This window comes from Pyxicephalus adspersus, chromosome 12 (assembly GCF_032062135.1).
Source record: "Pyxicephalus adspersus chromosome 12, UCB_Pads_2.0, whole genome shotgun sequence".
Lineage (NCBI taxonomy): Eukaryota > Metazoa > Chordata > Amphibia > Anura > Pyxicephalidae > Pyxicephalus > Pyxicephalus adspersus.
The window spans coordinates 42,932,920-42,953,818 of NC_092869.1; the positions used below are offsets into that span (position 1 = coordinate 42,932,920).

Here is a 20,899-nt window from a genome sequence, read left to right on the forward strand (position 1 = left end):
CCAACCTACCTCCTCCCAACCTAAGCCCCTCCTACCCCCAAACTAAGCCCCTCCTCCACCCACCAACCTACCCCCACCCAACCTAAGCCCCTCCTAAACCCATAGACCTACCCCTGCCCAACCTAAGCCCCTCCCCCACCCCATCTAAGAACCTCTTCCAACCATAGCACTTACTCCACCCACCAATTTATTCCTATCCAACCTAAGTCCCTCCCCTGACCAACTTACGCCCCCCCTCCATTGACCTACCACTACCCTACCTAACCTCCTCCACCCACCAACTCCTCAGGTTGGTTCCTCCTGTACCTGGGTACCCCTCCAGGTGATAGGCCTTCCATTGCTCCAGGGGTTGCAGTCCGACTCTCCCGGCATCCTGATCGCTCAGAGCACCAACAGCCAGCTGTGCGCACCTTACCTGCAGGAGGGAACAATGTTATCAGTGCAGTGACAGGTCCTCTTATTTCCTTTTCTGTGGAGAGCCCCTCCCCCCGATTCTTACCGCCTTTTCTCCGGGCTGAAAATGCACGGTACCCGCAGGTTCGGGGCTCCTCCGGTAGAGGCGAAAAATCTTCCGGAAGACCTCCTCCCCCTCCAGCATGGCCGCCGCCATCTTTAATCCTGACGTCACCGGAAGAGGTGGAGCTTAGAGGTCACCGAGCTCACCAAGATGGCAGCAGCAGGGAAAAGCTTGTGCGAGATCTTTGTCCACCGGATCCCCTTCACTGTCGGAACCCGTGAGTGTTAATATATCGGATATCGTTGTGTGTTACCTCACTGTCATCTAATCCTATGTTTCTGTCTTTGTCCCCTCAGGAGAACTCCGGGAATATTTCAGCCAGTTCGGTCGTGTGGTAAGATGTGACATTCACCTGGTGAGTGCACAGTCACATGATGTGTGTTATCCTTATCCTTGTGAGTGCACGTTCATGTGATTTGTGTCATCCTATCCTTGTGATCACCTCCAGCCCTATACCCTTCATTAAATCTGCTTTCCAGGACCAAAACAGATTAATAGGATTGCACTGCACACTGTGAGCTTCTTGCAATGTGCATTAGAAGCTGCAGCAAGATCTGGTTGGGGTACACCACATCTAGCCCCTCCCTGTCTTTCCTGGCCACCATGTGGGTATTATGCATGCAACTACATCCTGTCTAGGACTGCCCACCTCCAGACTAGTTTCTGCTGCAGGGTTCTTTGAGCAATTTGCACCTCTCAGGTCAGACTAAGTGACTCCAATGATTTTTTTCTCTATCTGTACGGGTGACATTCTTCCCACTGACCACCGCACTAAAATACTGTGAACAGTGGATTTATAAAGTTTCCCCCATGTTATAAAGGTACAGAAATGCTGGAGGAATACATTTAAACAAATTTGCATAGCTCCTCTACCACCAGGTTTGCAGTGACATTACATGGCATAGAATAGATTGGATCTCATAATTGCAGGTGTAATCTCAATGTTTAGTTCTAGGTGCAGATCTGTGTCCCCATTGTAGGAGTTTAGTACCCCTTCCCCCTCCACATTCCACACGCTGGCCTGCGTATGATGGATTGTATATAACCAGCATCTCTCCCCACAGAATAAAGCGACCGGCTTCCACAAAGGTTTCGGCTGGGTGGCGTACGCCAATGAGAGCACCACTCGGAGCGTTCTACAGATGAATGATCACACTCTGGATGGGTACAAGGTAAAGACTGCCATCCCTGTGAGCAGGGTTTGTGTTGTCACCCCTAAAGCTCAATATTCTTCCCCATCTGGTGCAGTGAGGGTGAAAAGATCTCCTCTTACCCTAGGAAATAAGTTAATGGCCATAGCAATGTAAAGAGCAAAGTTGTCACCCAACTGATCACTGCCCAGCTAATTAGATAGGACCATGGAGTTTATATGTTATCCCCATGTTTGTAGTGACAACATATTGCTAGGTTAATTGGCTTTACCCACTAAATGGGTAAGTGGGTAATAGCCACTCTGCAGGGCATAAGATTTGTGAGCTCCTCTGGAGAACTACGCTATGACTGTGTACAGTCCCAATGCTATTGTCAGTGCTATATAAAATGAATTATTGATCACCTACTGATATTGGTTTTAGGAGACACTTACCGTTAGGGTTTTTGTTTCTACCCTAGTGTCCCATATACAGGTAGTATAGTAGGATGGTAGGTTTGTTCCTAAGTTGAATTTTTATGCAAGTCGGAACAGGTACATTATTTTATTAAATGCAATTAGGACAGATGTTTGTATCAACATATTAGGCAGTGTGGTGTCAGTTACTGTATAAAATCCTCACTGTGAGAAAATCACCAAGTAAGAAAACTTTAAGCCTAGACATTCATTAACTTTGGAAGCAAGCTGTGCTTTGATATGCAAAAAGAAACAGCAGAGTTTGTTTTGGTCAATAATGTTACAAGAGGCTGCAGCAGAGATCACCCACAACCTCACCTGTGTTGAGCAAAAGATTTCTTCTGCAAGGTATGCAAACCGCCCCCTTCAAGCCTCTGTCCTTAACCCAGGGAGTAACTGTATTTAATTAAGGTTTTAATGTATATATGAATCCTGGGTAAAGGTTTTTTGCGAAATCTTTATACCCCTTTTTTTTTTCTTGTTTTTAGATTCAAATTCAGCAACAAGAGCAAAAATACACAAAGACCTCAGAAGACATCAATGTATAGTGTGTGTGTGTGGCTTTATTGTAGTTAAAAAGTTTAAATAAAATGAAAATTGAAAGATTCACACATTACTTGTATTCCTATATAAAGTCAATATTCCAGACAGCAGATAGCCTGGGAAGTGAGACTCCGATGGAAGCTTCCTCTGGCAGGATGTTCTCCTGGCTGCCCCTGGTGCAATGCTCTGCAGACTGCACTCTGTTACACATATATACAGTACTGTGGTGCAGGCAGAGTCGGGGCCCGTTGTGGAACACTCGCAGGTTCCCCCTCACTCTTTCCTGCGCTTCTTGCCCTCGTGGTCATGTTCCTTGCCACGACCACTGTCCGAGGGGCGCTTGGATCCTCCGTGCTGTTTGGCCTCCTCCAAGAACTTATCCAAACCGAAAGGATCCTCCTCAAACTGAACGGGGCCATCACTGCGCTGCTTGCGGTCTGCACCGGCAAACTCCTTGTCAGGAACAAATCTGAGGAAACAAATCATTTGTCAGAGGATTGACAGAAAGATTTGGTCAGCTACCCATTGTACAGCTGCACGGTTCTCACCTGCTGGTCTTCATCAGTGTGTCCAGGTCAGGGCCATAATCCATGTCCTGGTTCTTGGGCCGGTAGATGGTTTGGGCCATTTCTTTGCTGCTTCTCCAAGGCTGATCATAAACATTGTACATCTCATCCTCTCCACCGGCAAAGCCGCTGTCCATACCCTGCAAAAAAAGAGTGCAAAGAGCTGTTTAGGGGGACAGGGCATCCCATGACTGGCCACTCCCATATCCTGGACAAGAGTGACACCAAAGCACCAACCTCTTATAAATAAATATGGTAGCACTGGACTTCAGGGGTCAGTTCATAGAAATATTGGGATTTCTGTAGCTCGGTGTTAGGGGTTTAGACTTCAAGAAAATTATATATTTTTTTTTATAGCTTGTTATAATTTAAGGGACAAAAAAAGTCTTAAATCATTGGTGAAACTAGGCGTGAGAGCAGGAAAAAAAAAAAAAAAAAAGGTAAGACTCTGGGGACCTGAATCCTGGCATTTAAAGTGGCAGAACATGGAGAACTGAGGGGTGGTGGAGGGTGCAATATTTGTCGTTGGATCTTTCACACTCATTTCCAATGACAAAAGACAAAGATGCATGAACTAGTGCTGTACATACAGCAGTTATGCTCTATAGAGAGGGAAGGGGGAGAAAACGACAGAGCAGAACCCCGCTGCACTCTCTACCCTTCACTTACATTACGGTTGTTCATCGATCTGCCAACAATGGTTGTCCAGACCATAAGCGCTGTATACATGCCAGATTCTTGTCCGATATCATCCCTGAGGTGATTATCAGACACTATAAAATGATTCATACTCTGCATGCTCTAAGGTTATTAGTGGTGTACCCCAGGGTTCAGTGTTGGGACCTTTACTGTTTAACATCTTTATAAATGATATAGAATTTGGGATTAAAAGTACCATTACTGTGTTTGCAGATGACACCAAACTATGTAATGATATTAAGCCCATACAGGATGTCTATAATCTACAAGCAGACCTGGATGTACTGTTTGATTGGGCAGCCATGTGGCAAATGACATTCATTATTGATAAATTAAAAAGTTCTGCACTTGGGGGTAACAACATGGGGAGAATACATTTGGGAATGTCAGGAATGGAAAAGGATTTGTGGGTTCTGGTGGATCATAGACTTAATAACAGCATGCAAGGCCAAGCTGCAATATCTAAAGCTAGTATCAACAAAATTCAACAATATTCTTGTATCAACAAAAAAAAAAGGATATTGCCGAATTAGAGGGAGTGCAGAGAAGGGCAACTAAACTAATAAAAGGAATGGAGGAGCTCAGCTATGAGGAGGGATTAGCTGAACTGAATCTATTCTGCTTTGAGAAGAGACGTATAAGGGGGATATGATCACCCTGTATAAATATATAAATGGTCCATATAGAAAACTCTCTTCCCTATTACTAACTGTAAGATCATTACAAAGGAAAGAGGGGCGCTCTTTGCGTCTGGAGGAAAAGAAATTTAAGCTCCGGATAAGGAAGGGATTCTTCAATGTAAAGTCTGTGAAAATGTGGAATCGGCTTCCTCAGGAAGAAGTTTCAGCAAGTTTTAAAGATTGCTTTACGAAAAAGCTGGATTATTTGTAGATGCACAGAATATAACTGGGGATTAAAGCTTTAAAGTAAAGATAACAGAGACTGCTGATCCAGGGAACATTCGACTGCCTCAAAAAATGGAGCAAATTGTATTTTTTTGCCTTCCTCTGGACCAACTATGTCTATAGGGTTTTATATCTGAGATACAACTTATATCAGTGGTTTAACTTGAAAATGTAGGGGGATATTTCTGTGCTACTCATTCTGATGTCTGTGTGGCCCCAGGTACAATAAGCAGGTGACAATGTAAAGTACACTTACCCTGCTTTGGTTGAAGAGCCGCTGGTCGTACTGGACCTCTGATGATGGGCGCTGACTGGGGATTCCTAGCGCAATCTGTTCACTGATGTCTCTCTCCTCATTCCTCTGCAGCTTTGACCTGGAAAGGGAATTGCATATAAATAATTTTATGGCTGCTTTATTACTATCAGAGGGGATAGATAAAATAAATTAATTCTGCAAAATTCCCATATAGCAGTGCTACAGAATTGAAGAATATCTCCAATGATTATCAAATTTATTTGTTCCATGTATCCAAAGAAAAAGTAGCATTCTAACCTTTCAGGGTCTGCCTACCCTTTTCACTTATCAAATAGTCTCTGCTGGAGCCCTCAGCTGCAGACACCTAGGCCTAATTCCCTGGTAGGGTCTCTAAACTTGCCTTTTGTTTCCTCAACAACCCACCCCCCTCCTCTCCCCTCCGAGATCGTATCTTACCTCTTGTCAGGGGCAGCCCTGGACAAATTGCGCTCATGTTGTCGCTCCTTCCTCCTGGTATCTCTGATTTCATCCCTCTCTCTAGCTTCTCCATCATCTGCAGGAGATAATTTGACGATCAGTATACAAGTAATGGACTATCAGCACAAGCTCTGCATCTATTTGCACTGTGATCTCACCTTTCTCTGTGTGAGACTTTATCCCAGCTCGTCGTTCTCTGGCAATCTGGGCCAATTCTCTCAGCTTTTCCTCCTTTTTCTCCTTCTCCTTCTGTGCCATCTTCCTCTCCACCTGGGCCCTCATCTCCACAGCTTCCCGAGCCTGAAGAGACAGTCAGGTGTCAGTGGGGTGGAATGCAGATACTCACAATATAATTATTCCCATCAGCATCATCCTCAGACACTCGCCTTTCTGTCAGCGATGTACAAAGCTTCGGCTAGTTTAGCAAAGTTCTCATTGATGTGGACAGTCTGGAGGCCACGGCCATCAGCAGCTAAACGCTTGTCCAGTGGGATGGTATAACCCTGAGGAGAACAGATGTCAGAAAAGCTTTATTACTCCAGATCAGACACATGACACATCTCTGTACTAGACACCACCGGTGCTGGCAGACAGTGGGGGTTACCAACAAGTCAGATTACCTTGGCGTTTTTCCAGTTGGAAATACAGGGAGGGATTTTCCATTCTTGCTGCTCTTTGACGGTCATCTGAAAATGATAGCAGCGAGGACAATTAGTACACACAGGAGATATCAGAGATCAGGAGGGCAGACCAGAGGCCTCTACACGTAATTACCTTTCTGCTGGGGGAATGCATCACAGGAGCGGGAGGAGATGGGGGACCACGTGGGATCTTCTTGTTTATCCTGAGAAGGAAGGTGATAAAATGATGAATTTCCTTTCTACAAGCAATACCTGAAACAATCAGTAACCCACAAAACTGCTCTGCACTCACTTGAATCGTGGTGGCTCCATGGGGTCCTTCTGCATTTCCACCATACGAATGACCCTTTGCTTGGCTCCAGAGTTAAATGCCACACCTTGCTGCGATGGCGTGTACCTAGAAAGAGATATGATTGGCTTTTAGGTATGGTATGCAATTTATTAGGTAAAAAAGAACATCCTGGCAAGGGCCAATCCACCCATGTCCACTGACCCCCTCGCCACCCCCCACCCACCCCAACACGGGCAAACTCAGCCCTGTGTCATTCTCTGCACCTCACCTGATGTACTGTGCTGGTCCTAGCTTGTCTGCCGCACGGACAGGCATGGCTGCAGCTATCTTCTGGGACACTGCCTTATCCAGGGCCTGTCTGGTCTTCTCAGTCAGCTGGAAGAGTTGATTTGCAGAGTATTAAGGGAATTTCCTGAGACTTGAACACATATCATATTACAACAATATATCCATAAAGTGTTACCTCTCGGACTGCCTCCTCATCAGGTCTCTGCAGCTCTGGGTCTTCTTCATCCATCACTTCCTTAGGTACCAGGTCTGTGTACTTGCTAAATATGACCTAAAGAAGACACATGGAGATATCAGCTGTATGTCAAGTGATTTAATCAGATACAGGACATGTAACACGCAGAACGACCGACAGTGACAACCGCCAGACACTCCACAGACTCTCACCTTCTCCTTAGACTGGCCCTGTCGTGCAATGGCGTCGTATTTGATCTTCCCCTCTGCATCCACCTGCACCGCCAGGGCATTGGACATCCGCTTCTTCCTTCCCATATCCAAGGGGTACTGTGCCACGTGGATCTCCGGGAATGCCCCTCCATCGCCAAAATCCTGCACAGAAAAAATCCAGAATGAGAACATTCTTTTTCTGGGTACTTCATCCTACGTCACCCGACACAGACCCAAGATCGGGTGAGGTAGGATAAAAAAAATAAACTTGACATGCGTGAGATTGGCAATTTTTTTTTTCTTTGCGCGAAAAGGCTCCTTCAGCGTACCCTGGTGGATGCGGAGCCATTAGGGTGGGACTCCAAGTCCGGCCTAATGTGCTCCTGCCCACCCCTGAAATGGCCTAGTGGCCATAAGAGTTTGCTGACGCCTGGCCTAGGCATTTGAGAATTAGGGGGCTGTGCTGCACCCCCTTTTTGTAGTGCTTAAGTGTTGCACTTAAAAAAAAACAAACAACGGAATTTGTACTTACATAAAAGGGTTGTATACCCTTTTATGTAACTTGAAACGTCTGAGTTTAGGTACGCTTTAAATTACAGTGCCCAACCTAAGGCCAGGAGTAGACCAGCAATAGTTGTGATTGGGCCATATCATAGAATTTACAAACATCCTAACCCTACCCCTCATAGATCCACCCAGGAGAAGTCGACATATTGCTGGATCTGGCTAATCAATAGGGACATTTACCTCCAGGGTTCGGGGCACCCAGCCTTTCCGATGTCCATAAGGAGGTGGCTCTCTTCGTGATGCCACCAGGGCCGTCTGCCGAGACTTCTGTGCTTTGCTCTTCTCCTCAGCCTCCAGCTGGTCCTGGGTGAGCTGAGTAGGAGTGGGCAGGTAGCTGCGGAGACAGAAGACGGTCATGTGACAACGCAATGCGGAGATCCAATATCAGGTATGTGCAGTGCCTCCCCACACAGAAATAATATTTCACTGTATGGTGGATACTGAAGCTGGATGGAGGAGAGAGTAAGGTGCTGCACCATGGGGCTCCATTGCAGAGATTTCCCCTCATTTTCTGTCCCAGTGAGGTGACAGGAAGTTGGTTTTACTCCAACAGGAAGCGAGGGAAAATCTGAAATGATGAAGCTGTGTTGTTACAGATGGGCAGGACTACACAACAAGAATTTCAGGATGCAGCATTTTCAGCCTATAACAGGAAGTGCCCGGACAAAGGCTTTTGTGGCAGGATCACCCAGGATTGTTGTAATGGAAGTTGCAGATTTATAAAACCTGGATGGATGAGATTGTACAGTTGGAATGTCCTCCTCATACTGTGCGGGTCACTTAACACCCCTAAGATCTCAAATAATGTTTACAAAGCCAGCCTGGATGTAATGGGATACCGTCCAATATTGTATAAAGGAACCTGTGTACTCCAGGCCGTAAAGGGTGTGAACATGGTTCTAGGTACAATCCTCTAAACCCCCGATTCAACTAACCCCAACAGAGCGGTCCCTCCCAAGGCTTTCCAGGCCCATCGCGCCTCTCTTACCTGGTCAGCGACATCTTACAGCTTCTTCCCCTCACCGGAAATGGTTTACAGACTGGCCGGAAGAGAAGCTTTGTCACGTGACCATCTTAAAACATTATCACCCCGCCCAGTTCACAGCGATCTTCGCTGGGTGGCGAAAGGTCGTCACGTGTCCCAAACTCATTTTCTGATTTGACGATGCCCTTCTCATTTAGTTTCCATAGAAATGCAATAACTATGTTACTATTGTTTACTCTGATTAGGACATGTCCGCCATTTTTGTGAAGACCACTACTCTATGGGAGAATCCAGGAAGGGCTCAGACAAAATGACGCCGTACAGGATACGATCATATGCCGGTATGCGGCTTATGTAACTGTATGTTAACTCCCGTACGCTTGTGTGAGATGGTCTCTTCCAGGACCGCCCCTTGTGTGCTTCACATTTTTATTCATGGGCTTATAGCGAAGCCACGAACCACATCCCCCAGAGTGCACCGGTCCCTCCGGGTTCGACCAACATCGAGGAGGGGGGAAGTCAAGCTATAGAGGGAATCAGGACTGCAGGTAGGGGACACCAGGGTGAGTGAGAAGAAAATGAATGTCTGTGGCGCCCCCACTGCTTCCAATAAATGTCTGACGGTGGCTGTGAGGAATACAGTTTAGGCTGCAGGTGCAATGACGTGTGAACCCCTCATCATGTTATATAATAGAATGTTGTCACCTCTCCTCACCCCACTAGGACAAAATATTATAAAAGGTCCATTAGGGTCACGGCACCAACTGTGCATAGCGATACAAGGAATACCAACACATTCAGGGGATTAGATACACGTCCCCCTCCATCATCAAGATATATACATGTCGTATGATTAGAATACATGCATGTGTTCCCCCTGTCATTAGCATACATAAGTGTCCTCCCCAGCATCAGGATACATACATGTCCAAACTACCCCCTTGCCCCATCATTAGAATACATACATGTGCCCCCCTTCTCCCATAATCAGGATACATACATGTCCAAACTACCCAGCCCCCCCCCCCTATCCTCAGATAGATACGTATCCCCCCCCCCCTCGCAGCATAAGAATAAATACACATGCTACCCCCTTCTCCCATCTTTAGGATATATCATTCCCCCTATCAGGATACGAACGTGTGTCTTCCCCCGTCATTAGAATACATACATGTCCAAACTACCCCCCTTCCTTAGAATACATACATGTGTTCCCCTGTCATCAGGATACATACGTATAAAGGTGTATAAAGTGACAGGACCTGGAAATGTTCTGAATATGGGGGCTAAATGAGAGGACAGAGTCAAAGGTGACACCAAGACAACGTGCCTGAGGGGAGGGCTGAATAACAGTGTTGTTAACAGTTAGATATATGTCAGGGGGGGATTTGGATTTTGAGGGGGGGATGATGATTTCTGTTTTATCCAGGTTGAGTTTCAAGAATTGGTCAGATATCCATGATGATATGGCCAACAGGCAGCATGAGACCTTATCCAGGACTGAGGGAGACAGGTCAGGGGTGGACAGATAGATTTGAGTGTCATCAGCATACAGATGGTACTGTAAGCCAAAGGAGGATATGAGAGCTATACAGAGAAAATAGAACGGGTCCAAGGACTGACCCTTGGGGAACACCAACAGGGAGGAGAGTGGGTGAGGAGGAGTTACCATTGAAAGAAACTTGAAAGGAGCGGTCAGAAAGATAGGAAGCAAACCAAGAGAGAGCAGTGTCACTGATACCAATGGAGCGCATGATTTGTATTAGAAGGGGGTGATCAATAGTGTCAAAAGCAGAGGAAAGATCAAGGAGAAGGAGCAGGGAAAAGTTGCCTTGAGACTTAGCTCTGATGAGGTCATTGGCCACTTTAGTAAGGGCTGTTTCCGTGGAATGTGAAGCTCGAAAGCCACACTGCAGAGAGGGTCAAGGAGAGAGTTGGTGCTTAAGTAATCGGTGAGTCTTTTGTAGACAAGCCGTTCAAGAAGTTTGGAGACATATGGGAGAAGGGAGATCGGACGGTAGTTAGAGGGTAGGGAGGGGTCCAGTGAGGGTTTTTTTAGGATAGGGAGAATTATGGCATGTTTGAAAGCTGAGGGGTATTCACCAGTAGAAAGGGAGAGGTTGAATAGTTTGTTTAGGACAGGGGCCAGGGTGGAGGAATGGGCACGGAGTAGATCAGAGGAAATTGGGTCAAGCGGACAGGTAATAGATGGAGATGATGAGAGAGGAGAAGAGACTTCGTCCACAGTGACAGGGCTGAGGGAGGCCAGTGATGATTTACAGGTGGAAGGGGTGGGTATGGTTGGAGTGGCTCGGTGGGCAGAGACATCATGTCTGGTTTTGTCTATTTTATCTCTAAAGTAGGTGGCAATGTCTTGGGGAGAGAAGGTTGTTGTGGGGGAGCAGGTGTGGGATTTAGGAGGGAGTCAATTGTTGAGAAGAGGTTGCGTGGGTTGGAAGCTTAAGAGGAAATGACTGTGGAGAAATAATTTTGCTTGGTGACAGTGAGCTCTGTGGTAAAGCTTTGTAGCTTGGCTTTGTAGTCCATGAAGTAAGCGTTGAGGCCAGGATTTCTCCACTTACAGTCATATGTATCTCCCCATCAGGATACAAAAGTGTGTCTTCCCCCATCATTAAAATACATACGTACCCCCCCACCCTTGCAGCATAAGAATACATACATATGCCACCCAATTCCCCCGTCATCAGGATACATACATGCCCCCCCCCATCAGGATACATACGCGTGTCTTCCCCCATCATTAGAATACATTCATGTCCAAACTACCCCCCTCTACCCCGTCATTACAATACATACATGTGCTCCTCTGTCATTAGGATACATACGTGCAAACGTGTCCCCTCCAGCATAAGAACACATGCATGTGCCCCCCCTTGCCCGTCATGAGGATACATTCATGCCCCCACCTATCACCCCATCAGAATATATACATGACCCCCATCAGGATACGTACATGACCCCAAACCCCCCATCAGGATACATACATGTCCCCCTCCTTCCTCCATCAGTCAGTAAAGCCTATAAGGATCTATAAGTTCACCAAGATCCAACAATATGATTGACTGAGTCAGCCTAGGCCCTGCCTGAAGGAGCTCCTACTATGACCTGATATCAGATTGGTATTTACAAACAACGCCCTCCATCTCCCTGTCCAATCACATTGTGTATGGGTGAAGGGCAGAATATTACAGGACTGTCTGTGTATGATATTCTGGGTGTGAGAAATGACCCCCTGCCCCCTCCTGGAGACACACATTGCCCCATCTGCTTCACATACAATAAATCTGATCTCTCTGCAGGCTCCCAGGATGGTGAGGGCCCCTTTCCGCCTCATCTCGCTGGTCTCAGCTAGTCTGGCCACATCAGGGATCTGTGTATATGGGGCGCACTACTGGGATCCCAGTGATTTTGGAGTCGTCAGAATTGGACGAGCTGCACTGACGGTGAGTGACTGATGGACAGAGGGGGCAGAAGGGTGGTGGGGGCAACAACCATATCATAAAAGATGGAGCAGCCGGACCCTGCACTAGAGGGAAGGGCACTACAGAGAGAGGGGGGAGCAATACAGGTAGTGGGACGGTACTACAGGGAGTTGGGGGACAATTTAGTGAACGGCAGGACAGGTAGGGCATGACTATAAGTGGCAGTTGCAGTACAGGGAATGACGGGCACCACAGGCAGTGTGCAATGGTCAATACTGGTAAAGAAATAGGCACTACAGGGAGTGGAAGGGGTAGTACTGAGAGGTAGGGGCAGTAGTGGGAAAGGAAGGTGCAGTACAGGAAGGGTAGAGGGGCAGCATTGAAAAAAGGAGGAGCAAAACTTTTCTAGTGGTTGAACCTAATGGACTTATGTCTTTTTTTAACCTGACCTACTATGTAAGTATGTAACTATAAAATGTGGGGGTAGAAGAAAGAACCAGGAACAGATGGGGCAGTACAAAGAGAAGGAGAGGCATGACTGGTGAGGGACGGGCATCGCTCAGTGCTATCCTCCAGTCACAGATTACATCATCCCTGTAGAACTCCTTTATTATCCATTCAGCAGGTAGGGGCAGGTCCTGGACCTGGCTTTATTGTCACACTGCAGGTTAGTTTTAGGAGAGGTCCAAGACTTGAATGAGCCCTGAAACAGAAGAGTCCACAAAGAAAGTCTGTATTTATGATGGAATCGGAAGCTGACCAATCACAAGAGACAGATTGTCCTGATTGGTTGTGGAGAGATCAGACATGAAAAAACAAAGAGAAAGACAGGGATTGCGACCTAATATTATGTATTTATAAAATAAATTCATACATAAATATACAGTTTTACCAATCTATATTACCAACACTGTTGTATAAGCACGGGATGGTAAAATTTTTCTAGACAGAATATTGCTACCGTGTACTTTGAATTACCTCCTTCACTGTAACTGTATTGCCTGACACGTTTTGCCAATTTGGCTTCCCCAGGGGTGCGTGATTGTATGGACTGTGCGGTCTACATATGAAAGGTCAACGGAAAATAGCATAACATAGCATAATTAATATTTATGTCACAATCCCCGTCTTTCTCTTCCTTTTTTCTTATCTAATAATATACGGGGTGACTAAAACTTTTATCTCGACTAAAAGACAGAGAACTCACTATTTATATACTGAGAGATCAGACATATTGATTAATATCTATACTCATGTATAAATTATCACTAACATCTCAAGCAGCAATCAGGAAGACGGCATCTTATAGAATTTACTTCTGATCGATTGATTATAGATCAGGATATTGATCAGATGAGCACAAAATTGGAGCTGGGCCTTACCTGTCTGATCATACTGTACAGCAGATTGCTGTGTACAAACTCCCCGGGGACCCCTATAGTCCCCTGTGTATTCATGTGGGAGTCACAGGCTCCTGAACTATATACAGCATCCAATGGATGCTTCATCACTTTCATCACATTGCAGTTCACCTCCTGCAGTGGCATATAGATGTGATTTGTGTGCAGCCAGAGAAGGGAGACCTCCCAGTCTACATGCATGTTCCAGGGCAGGAGATAGCTGTGATGGAAAGCACAGATGAAGATGACACCTCCAGCACCTCCACCTACCAAATCCCCAAAAAACATTAGTGAGAGGATGAGTATGACAGTCCAGCATCTCACACCGTCAGATAAGGTCGCCCCATGACCGGTTTCTTTTTTTATAGCCTTTATGCTGTAATAAGAGAGGAGAACTGTAGGTGGCGCCAATGATTCATCTCAATGTATGGAGCCCCAGAGTGCAGTGTGGCCCTCATTCTGCACATGGATGATCTTACCTGCCTCTGGAGTCTGGGAATATGTATGGTGACAACACAGCCAGGGTACCAATGATAACACTGGTCAACAAACATTTTCTTGCCAAACAGATAAAAGTCATTTTATGTTATATTTGATGCACAGATTCCAAATATGGTGTTGGTTTTGCTAGATTGGCTCTAGTTTTTGAAATAATGACCTCATTAATAACCTCATAGAAAACTAATGAAACATGAACATTTAGCAAAAGTAAACTAAATATGCCTACGTATACAAAATTAAACTTTTTGAAATACTTAATGTCAATATATTCAATATTCACTATATTTACAGAACTAATCACAAAGAAGTAGTTGAAAAAGTCAGTTTGTATGATTTCCTTTTATTCTGATGATCAGGACAATCACATTGAAGGCTCCATCAGTAGTCTGCCATCATGTGTCTATCCCATCTGCCCTGATACCTTTCTTCCATCACCTTTATATTTTGATGGAACCTCTCCCCTTGTTCCTCACTGAAATCTCCAAGGTTTTCTGGAAATTTTTGCAAATGGCTATGGAGATAGTGTACCTTTATGCTCGTAGTAGCAGCCAAATTTTTAAAATTTAAGAGCAAGTTTTGTACCAGTTCTTTTTAATTTAGTGCTTTATGGTTATCCAAGAAGTTCATGGCAACCATGACATAGTTGTGCCAGGCAGAAGCTTCAGTATCAGTCATGTAACTTGTGAAATCAAAGATTCCTGCTTCTAATTTTTCAGTACTCAATCCAGGGAAGAATCTACAAATGTATTTAATGTAATCACTGACCTTGTTCAGAGCTCTAACAAATTGCTTCATTAATCCCAACTTTATGTTTAGTGGAGGGAGAATGATGTTTTCTGTGTCAACCATTGGCTCATTAATGATGTTCGCTGCACCTTTTTTCATGTTTTCCCTTGGAGGCCATGTCACTTTTTTCCAGTGATCCTGCTTCGCTGTACATTCCACAAGCAGATGAAACATGGGTACCTTGTGTATCCACTTTGCTGTCCAAGTAGGAAGTTCACCTTTTTTTTAAATCAACACATATGGCCTATTGGTGTTCATGATAGCAAAGCTATTGGAAGACCATTTTGATATTTTCATATTCTTCTTTATGTTTTGTTGAGTGACCAATTGGAATTGATGCATAGCAGTTGCCATTATGCAGTAAAACAGATTTCAAACTTCGAGTGGAACTGTCTATGAGAAGCCGCCAGTCTTCTGCTCGGTATTCTGGTACTCCCATACGGGCTAGTAGTCCAGGGATGTTACAACAGTACACGAAATCTCCATCTTCACTGAAATATGGTAGGAGTGTCACCTCTCTTGTCCTATAAACTGCTTTCTTTAACTTCCAGTCTCAGACAGTTCTTTTCTTTTAGCCTGGATGCTAAAAGTTCAGATGCTTGTTTTGACAGACTTAGGTCAAGTAATAAATCATTGAGCTCTTCTTGGGGGAACTGCTGGTTTGATGAAACACTCCCTTCATATTCACTTCCATTGCTAACTCCTGGATTACACTCCAAACCCCGTATATCCTCCATGTCGGATACAGGATTTACATTCACAGCACAAAAATAACAATCATTATGATGATTTTTGGACTCTACCCATACCGTAGGTACACCAAATTTCAAACTTTTCAATTTTCCATTGACGTAGACACTCTACACTCGCATACGGGGAGCTCTACACTTTTGCATATGGGGAGCCCAATACTTATCTTGGTTCCCTAGTTTAAAACCAAAATTTGCAATATATACTTGTTTCACTAATTCTGTAATGTTTCATCTCTGTTTTGCGGAGAATATTCACCACGAATGTAGCAAAATCATTTAAACAACTTCTTCTTGCAGACCTGAAATACACTAAATATATTGAAAAATCCTTGGCAAGTGAAATAATTTTTTTTTTGTTGAGATGTGTATAATTAATAATGATTGTGGGGTAATGACTTGTGAATACAAAATAATAAATGATGTTGCGAGATCAGTCTACAGTCTGTGTGCTTGTATGTTGTTGGCTTCAAATTCCCACCCCACCATACAAATTTTGTAGCAGTCCAATCTACTCTTGTCCAGTTTTGATGACCCTGTGCTATCTGTTCTTAGCTGACAGGAGTGGCTCCCAGTGTGGTCTGCTGTAGTCCATCTGCTCCAAGGTTGGATGTGTTGTACATTTAGAGATCTCTTCTGCAGACCTCGGGGGTAACAAAGGGATATTCAAGTTCCTGTTGTCTTTCAGTAAACTCCAGTTTGCCCATTCTCCTCTGACCACTGGCATCAACAAGGCATTTTCACCCAGGAACTGCCACTAACTGGGTATTTTCCCACTTTCAAAGCATTCTCTGTAAACCCCAGAAATAGGAAAAAAAACTCAGACCAGCCCGCCTCGCACAAACAACCACGCCATGTTTAAAGTCATTTCAATCTCCTTTCTTTTTCATTCTGATGCTTGATTTGATCCTCAGCGGATCATCCTGGCAATGTCTACATGTTTAAATGCATTGCTGCAATGTGATTGGCTTATCAGAGATTTGGGTGATCAAGCACTTGGACAGGTGTACCTAATAAAGTTGGTGGTGAGTGTATTTACGGCCTGTGATGTCATCACACTTTGTGCTTGGCTGATTATGGCTGGTGGGCGGAGCCATCAGGGTGCTGTACATATCTTCCTAAAAACATCCCAGCACCCGGCTATTTCCTCCAGTTATAAAAAAGGCCCCAGAGGGGTAGGAGGTGATGTCATGTGGCAGCTTCCATTGCTGAGGTAAAGCCCTGGCGGCCCTGAGTGGTGTTTCGTATTCTGTGTCACATGCTCTCATCCTCCACTCTGCATATTTACGTACATTTTACTATTTTATGGGGGTTATTTTTCTGTTTTCTCCTTGCAGACAGTGGCCATTAGCTGTGACTACCTCCTAAATCTCCGCAATGTTGCCCCCGAGACGCAGGATTATGATGTCATCAAGTCCCAGGTAGGAAGCAGCAGAACTCCACCTACACACTATGCACACACTTCACACTGTGCGTATATTATATGTTCACTAATGCCACACCTCTTGCTTTAAACAGATACACAGCCGCTCTGCCTGTCGCCTGCTGGACCTCTGCTGTGCCAACAGGGGCACTTTCATCAAGGTGGGGCAGCACCTGGGCGCCCTGGAGTACCTGCTACCCCCAGAATATACCCGTACCCTCAGTGTTCTGCACAGCAAGGCCCCGCCCACTTCGCTGCCTGACGTCTTGTGTGTCATCCGAGAGGAACTGGGAAAAGAGGTGATATTGTGGCATCTGGATGCCAAGGGGTTAACCCTCCAATATTGGGCAGATTGCTCTGATTCTCCTTATTGTGTCTTTTATCATCACAGCAGCAGTGTGGCCAGGCGAGGGCCGGGCACTGATGGATGGCTGTTTGCATGCCGAGCATTGGCTGATTATGAGCTGTAATTAATCAGCCATCCGCACATCTGATAGGGGCATCAGGATGGGGTCACAGCGAATTCATAAATCGCCCTCCTCCCACCTAATAAAACCATATCAAACTGAGATTTATTGCCGCTGTTATTGCAGTCTGCAGAGATTGGCTCAGTTATTCACCAGAAACAAAATCACACAAACAGCACAAAAAGCCGATAACTGCCATGAGGAGGGGGCAACAGGGCATTTACAGGGTTGGTAATAGCGCAATATATGATTCCTGCATCACAGCTCAGAGTCATCCTTATCCTTCTCTTCCCTCCAGGCCAATGAAATCTTTCAACACTTTGAGGAGACGCCATTGGGCGCCGCGTCTTTGGCTCAGGTGCACCGCGCAGTTCTGAAGGATGGACGGACAGTGGCTGTGAAGGTTCAGCATCCCAAAGTGCAGACCCAAAGTTCCCGCGATATACTGCTGATGGAGGTCAGTTCTCCCAATGACCACAGAGCCACCAATGCCCCCTGGACCCTGGCTATGATAATGGCCTGCTGGCCCCTAATCACCCAACCTTCAGATTATTATAAAAAGGGTGGCCACCAGACTGTGGGAGATCTAAGCAATATGGTGTTGTCATAGAATAATTGTGCCGATTATGGTAAAATGATTGTGGCGGCTGCTGGGCCTATTAGGATGTGCAACCCCAAGTCAGGAAACTTGTAAATGGTGACTATGGCTGACGCCTCTTGTAATGTTGGGGCCTTGGTGACTACGTTGTCCCCTCTTGTATTATTAGGAAGTTTGTTACTACAGCTGTCACCTCCTTGGGGTCTTGGTGACTATGGTTGTCGCCTCTTGTATTGTTGGGGTCCTGGTGACTACGGTTGTCACCTCTTGTTTTGTCGGGGTCTTGGTGACTACGGCTGTCACCTCTTGTTTTGTCGGGGTCTTGGTGACTACGGCTGTCGCCTTTTTCATTGTTGGGTCCTTGGTGACTGTGGCTGTTGCCTCTTGTATTGTTGGGGTCTTGGTGACTACGGTTGTCACCTCTTGTTTTGTTGGGGCCTTGGTGACTATGGCTCTCACCTTTTATATTGTTGAGCTCTTGTTCTAACTCTCTTGCTTGTCTCCTCTAGGTTCTCCTCCACATAGTGAAGCGGATCTTCCCGCAGTTTGAGTTCATGTGGCTCATAGAGGAGGCGAAGAAGAACCTTCCGAGGGAGCTGGACTTTCTGAATGAGGGGCGCAATGCTGAGAAATTAGCAGACATGGTCTCCAGATTCCCCTTCCTCAAGGTGAGTGAAGGGTGAGGCCGGATTATTATATACAGACACACACACATGGGGAAAAGGGGGGTGTACATATTATGGAGGGGGGGGGGGCAATATTTTTTCATCAATACAATGAATGTCATCTTCCATCAGATTCCCAAAATCCACTGGGAGCTGAGCACCAAGCGGCTGCTGGTGATGGAGTATGTGGAAGGTGGGCAGGTGAATGACCGGGAGTACATGGAGCAGAATCGGATTGATGTGAATCAGGTGAGGCTGGTGCTCTGGGGTTACCCCCCCCCCGGAACTCTGTGGTTCCCCTCTGGCACTCATTGTTATAGTGAAGGGTTAAGAAGCCCGCATTGTTTGTGACAAAGGGGGAGCCTCCTTGTGTCAGCAGGACTCCCCCCCGCAGCGTCTGTGTCTCCAGAGCTGTAATTAGGGCTGCCATATCCTTAATACATGGGTAGAAGAAGACTTGAACAATACTCGGCACCCTCTGGAGGAGCGGCAACCCTCCGAGAGGGAGGATTCCCTGTTCCTTCATCACTGCTGCCAGTGTTAACCACCACACTGCTGGACCACATACTCCATCTGACTAATGCTGGGTGTAATCTCTGCACACAATTCCCCCCAAACCAGGCAACTGATCACGTCATCAGTGATGTCACCTGTGTCCAGTGATTGGATAGGCTAGAGTCCTATTGATGTCACCTGTGTCCAGTGATTGGATAGGGTGCAATCTCATTAATGTCACCTGTGTCCAGTGATTGGATAGGCTGCATCCTCATTGATGTCACCTGTGTCCAGTGATTGGATAGGCTGCATTCTCATTGATGTCACCTGTGTCCAGTGATTGGATAGGCTGCATTCCCAGTGATGTCACCTGTGTCCAATGATTGGATAGGCTGCATCCTCATTGATGTCACCTGTGTCCAGTGATTGGATTAGCTGCATTCTCAGTGATGTCACCTGTGTCCAATGATTATATAGGCTTCACTCTCAGTTGAACTTAATATCTCCTCTCTCACTAGGTGTCTCGTGCTCTAGGGAAGTTGTACAGTGAAATGATATTCGTCCATGGCTTTGTGCACTGTGACCCCCACCCAGGGAATGTTCTAGTCCGTCAAAATCCAGATATTGGCGGACCAGAGATCATACTTCTGGACCATGGACTGTACCAGGTACAGGAATTGGGGGTGGGGTATTCATAATTATCATTAATATATTGTGATGTCTAATGACCATTAACTGCCCCTGTCCTACAGCAACTCACTGACACCTTCCGCCTGGACTACTGTCGCCTGTGGCAGGCCCTGATCTCTGTCGACATGGAGGGGATCCGCATATACAGTCAGCGAATGGGGGCTGGAGATTTGTACCCCCTCTTTGCCTGCATGCTGACTGCTCGTTCATGGAATGCCGTGAATCAGGGAATTGATCGTGGACCGGCCACTAAGGAAGAGGTGAGAGTGAAAAATCTACAGGAGATAGACGGCAGCATTTCTTTGCCCCCTTTCCCTATGTGCTGTCATGTCTCTTTCTCTGCCTCTTTCCGCCCCGCCCCCCACCCCCCCGTTTGTTGCATCTCTCTCTCCCCTCTCCCCTATCTCCCCCCACCCTCTCCCACTCTCTCTCTCCCCCCACCCTCTTTCTTTCTCTCTCTTTGTCTCCCTCTTCTCCTCTCTAATGTCATCTCTCTCTCTCTCTTCTCTCTCTCCCTCTTGTACTATCTCTCTTTCTCTCTCTCTCTTCCCCCTGTGCTCCCATGTCTCTCTATCCCCCATCCCCCACACTCTCATGTTTTCTCTCCGTCTCTTTCGTCTTTTCCTCGTGTTGCTGTCACACAATGTCTCTCGTCTGCAGCTGGTTTCAGAGTATTCTGCCTGTGATAACATGTAATTAGTTGTGTCTGTAATTAGCGCCTTGTTCAGTGCGGGACGTTTTGTGTTTAACCAGAGCCTTCAAAAAGTGTAACCGTTTCATGTCTCCATTGCCGAGTCCTCATGTCAGGTGATGTGATAATATCATGGGAAATTACATGCCAAGCTCATGTGTGAAGTGTGAGCTCTGAATCCATGAATAACAAACTTTGTGTCCTCCTGCAGGGAACCCCAACTTCCCTCAACTCATATCCTCTGTATATCGGGGAGGGGGTC

The 20,899-nt window shown here is 45.9% G+C and overlaps 4 protein-coding genes across 4 annotated transcripts in view; 2 read left to right on the plus strand and 2 right to left on the minus strand.

Annotated features, from left to right (window-relative positions):
- Positions 1-618, minus strand: part of ALKBH1 (alkB homolog 1, histone H2A dioxygenase) — a 4,444-nt gene extending 3,826 nt beyond the window's left edge. The window contains exons 1-2 of the mRNA XM_072429088.1: positions 500-618; positions 307-415 (exon numbers count right to left, since the gene is read on the minus strand). Coding sequence (XP_072285189.1) covers positions 307-415; positions 500-610 — 220 coding nt within the window. The 5' untranslated portion in view covers positions 611-618. The remainder of the gene's footprint in view (positions 1-306; positions 416-499) is intronic.
- A 39-nt stretch (positions 619-657) lies between these two features.
- SLIRP (SRA stem-loop interacting RNA binding protein) lies at positions 658-2,732 on the plus strand. Its single transcript, XM_072429089.1, has 4 exons — positions 658-734; positions 814-872; positions 1,582-1,689; positions 2,612-2,732. Exons 1-4 carry the CDS (start codon positions 668-670, stop codon positions 2,669-2,671), a joined length of 294 nt encoding a protein of 97 aa, XP_072285190.1. The 5' UTR covers positions 658-667; the 3' UTR covers positions 2,672-2,732.
- On the minus strand, positions 2,674-8,840 carry SNW1 (SNW domain containing 1). Its single transcript, XM_072429086.1, has 14 exons — positions 8,733-8,840; positions 7,925-8,078; positions 7,178-7,339; positions 6,966-7,061; positions 6,771-6,877; positions 6,503-6,607; positions 6,344-6,413; positions 6,190-6,255; positions 5,956-6,072; positions 5,728-5,869; positions 5,549-5,645; positions 5,093-5,210; positions 3,215-3,372; positions 2,674-3,135 (listed from the first exon to the last, which is right to left on the minus strand). Exons 1-14 carry the CDS (start codon positions 8,744-8,746, stop codon positions 2,940-2,942), a joined length of 1,602 nt encoding a protein of 533 aa, XP_072285187.1. The 5' UTR covers positions 8,747-8,840; the 3' UTR covers positions 2,674-2,939.
- A 109-nt stretch (positions 8,841-8,949) lies between these two features.
- ADCK1 (aarF domain containing kinase 1) overlaps positions 8,950-20,899 on the plus strand; it is a gene marked incomplete in the record, with an annotated part of 14,897 nt that continues 2,947 nt past the window's right edge. Inside the window, 9 exon segments of the mRNA XM_072429087.1 lie at positions 8,950-9,070; positions 12,050-12,193; positions 16,946-17,029; positions 17,127-17,330; positions 17,797-17,955; positions 18,606-18,764; positions 18,894-19,010; positions 19,775-19,924; positions 20,009-20,206. Coding sequence (XP_072285188.1) covers positions 9,065-9,070; positions 12,050-12,193; positions 16,946-17,029; positions 17,127-17,330; positions 17,797-17,955; positions 18,606-18,764; positions 18,894-19,010; positions 19,775-19,924; positions 20,009-20,206 — 1,221 coding nt within the window.

Excerpts from the sequence above, each read along its gene's own strand:
- SLIRP (XM_072429089.1), top strand. The coding sequence starts at position 668 with ATGGCAGCAGCAGGGAAAAGCTTGTGCGAGATCTTTGTCCACCGGATC. Across the intron at positions 873-1,581 it reads TAAGATGTGACATTCACCTG|AATAAAGCGACCGGCTTCCA; the intron begins GTGAGTGCACAG and ends CTCTCCCCACAG. Across the intron at positions 1,690-2,611 it reads ACACTCTGGATGGGTACAAG|ATTCAAATTCAGCAACAAGA; the intron begins GTAAAGACTGCC and ends TCTTGTTTTTAG.
- SNW1 (XM_072429086.1), bottom strand. Across the intron at positions 5,646-5,727 it reads AAAGTCTCACACAGAGAAAG|ATGATGGAGAAGCTAGAGAG; the intron begins GTGAGATCACAG and ends TATCTCCTGCAG. Across the intron at positions 5,211-5,548 it reads AGGGCTGCCCCTGACAAGAG|GTCAAAGCTGCAGAGGAATG; the intron begins GTAAGATACGAT and ends TTCCCTTTCCAG.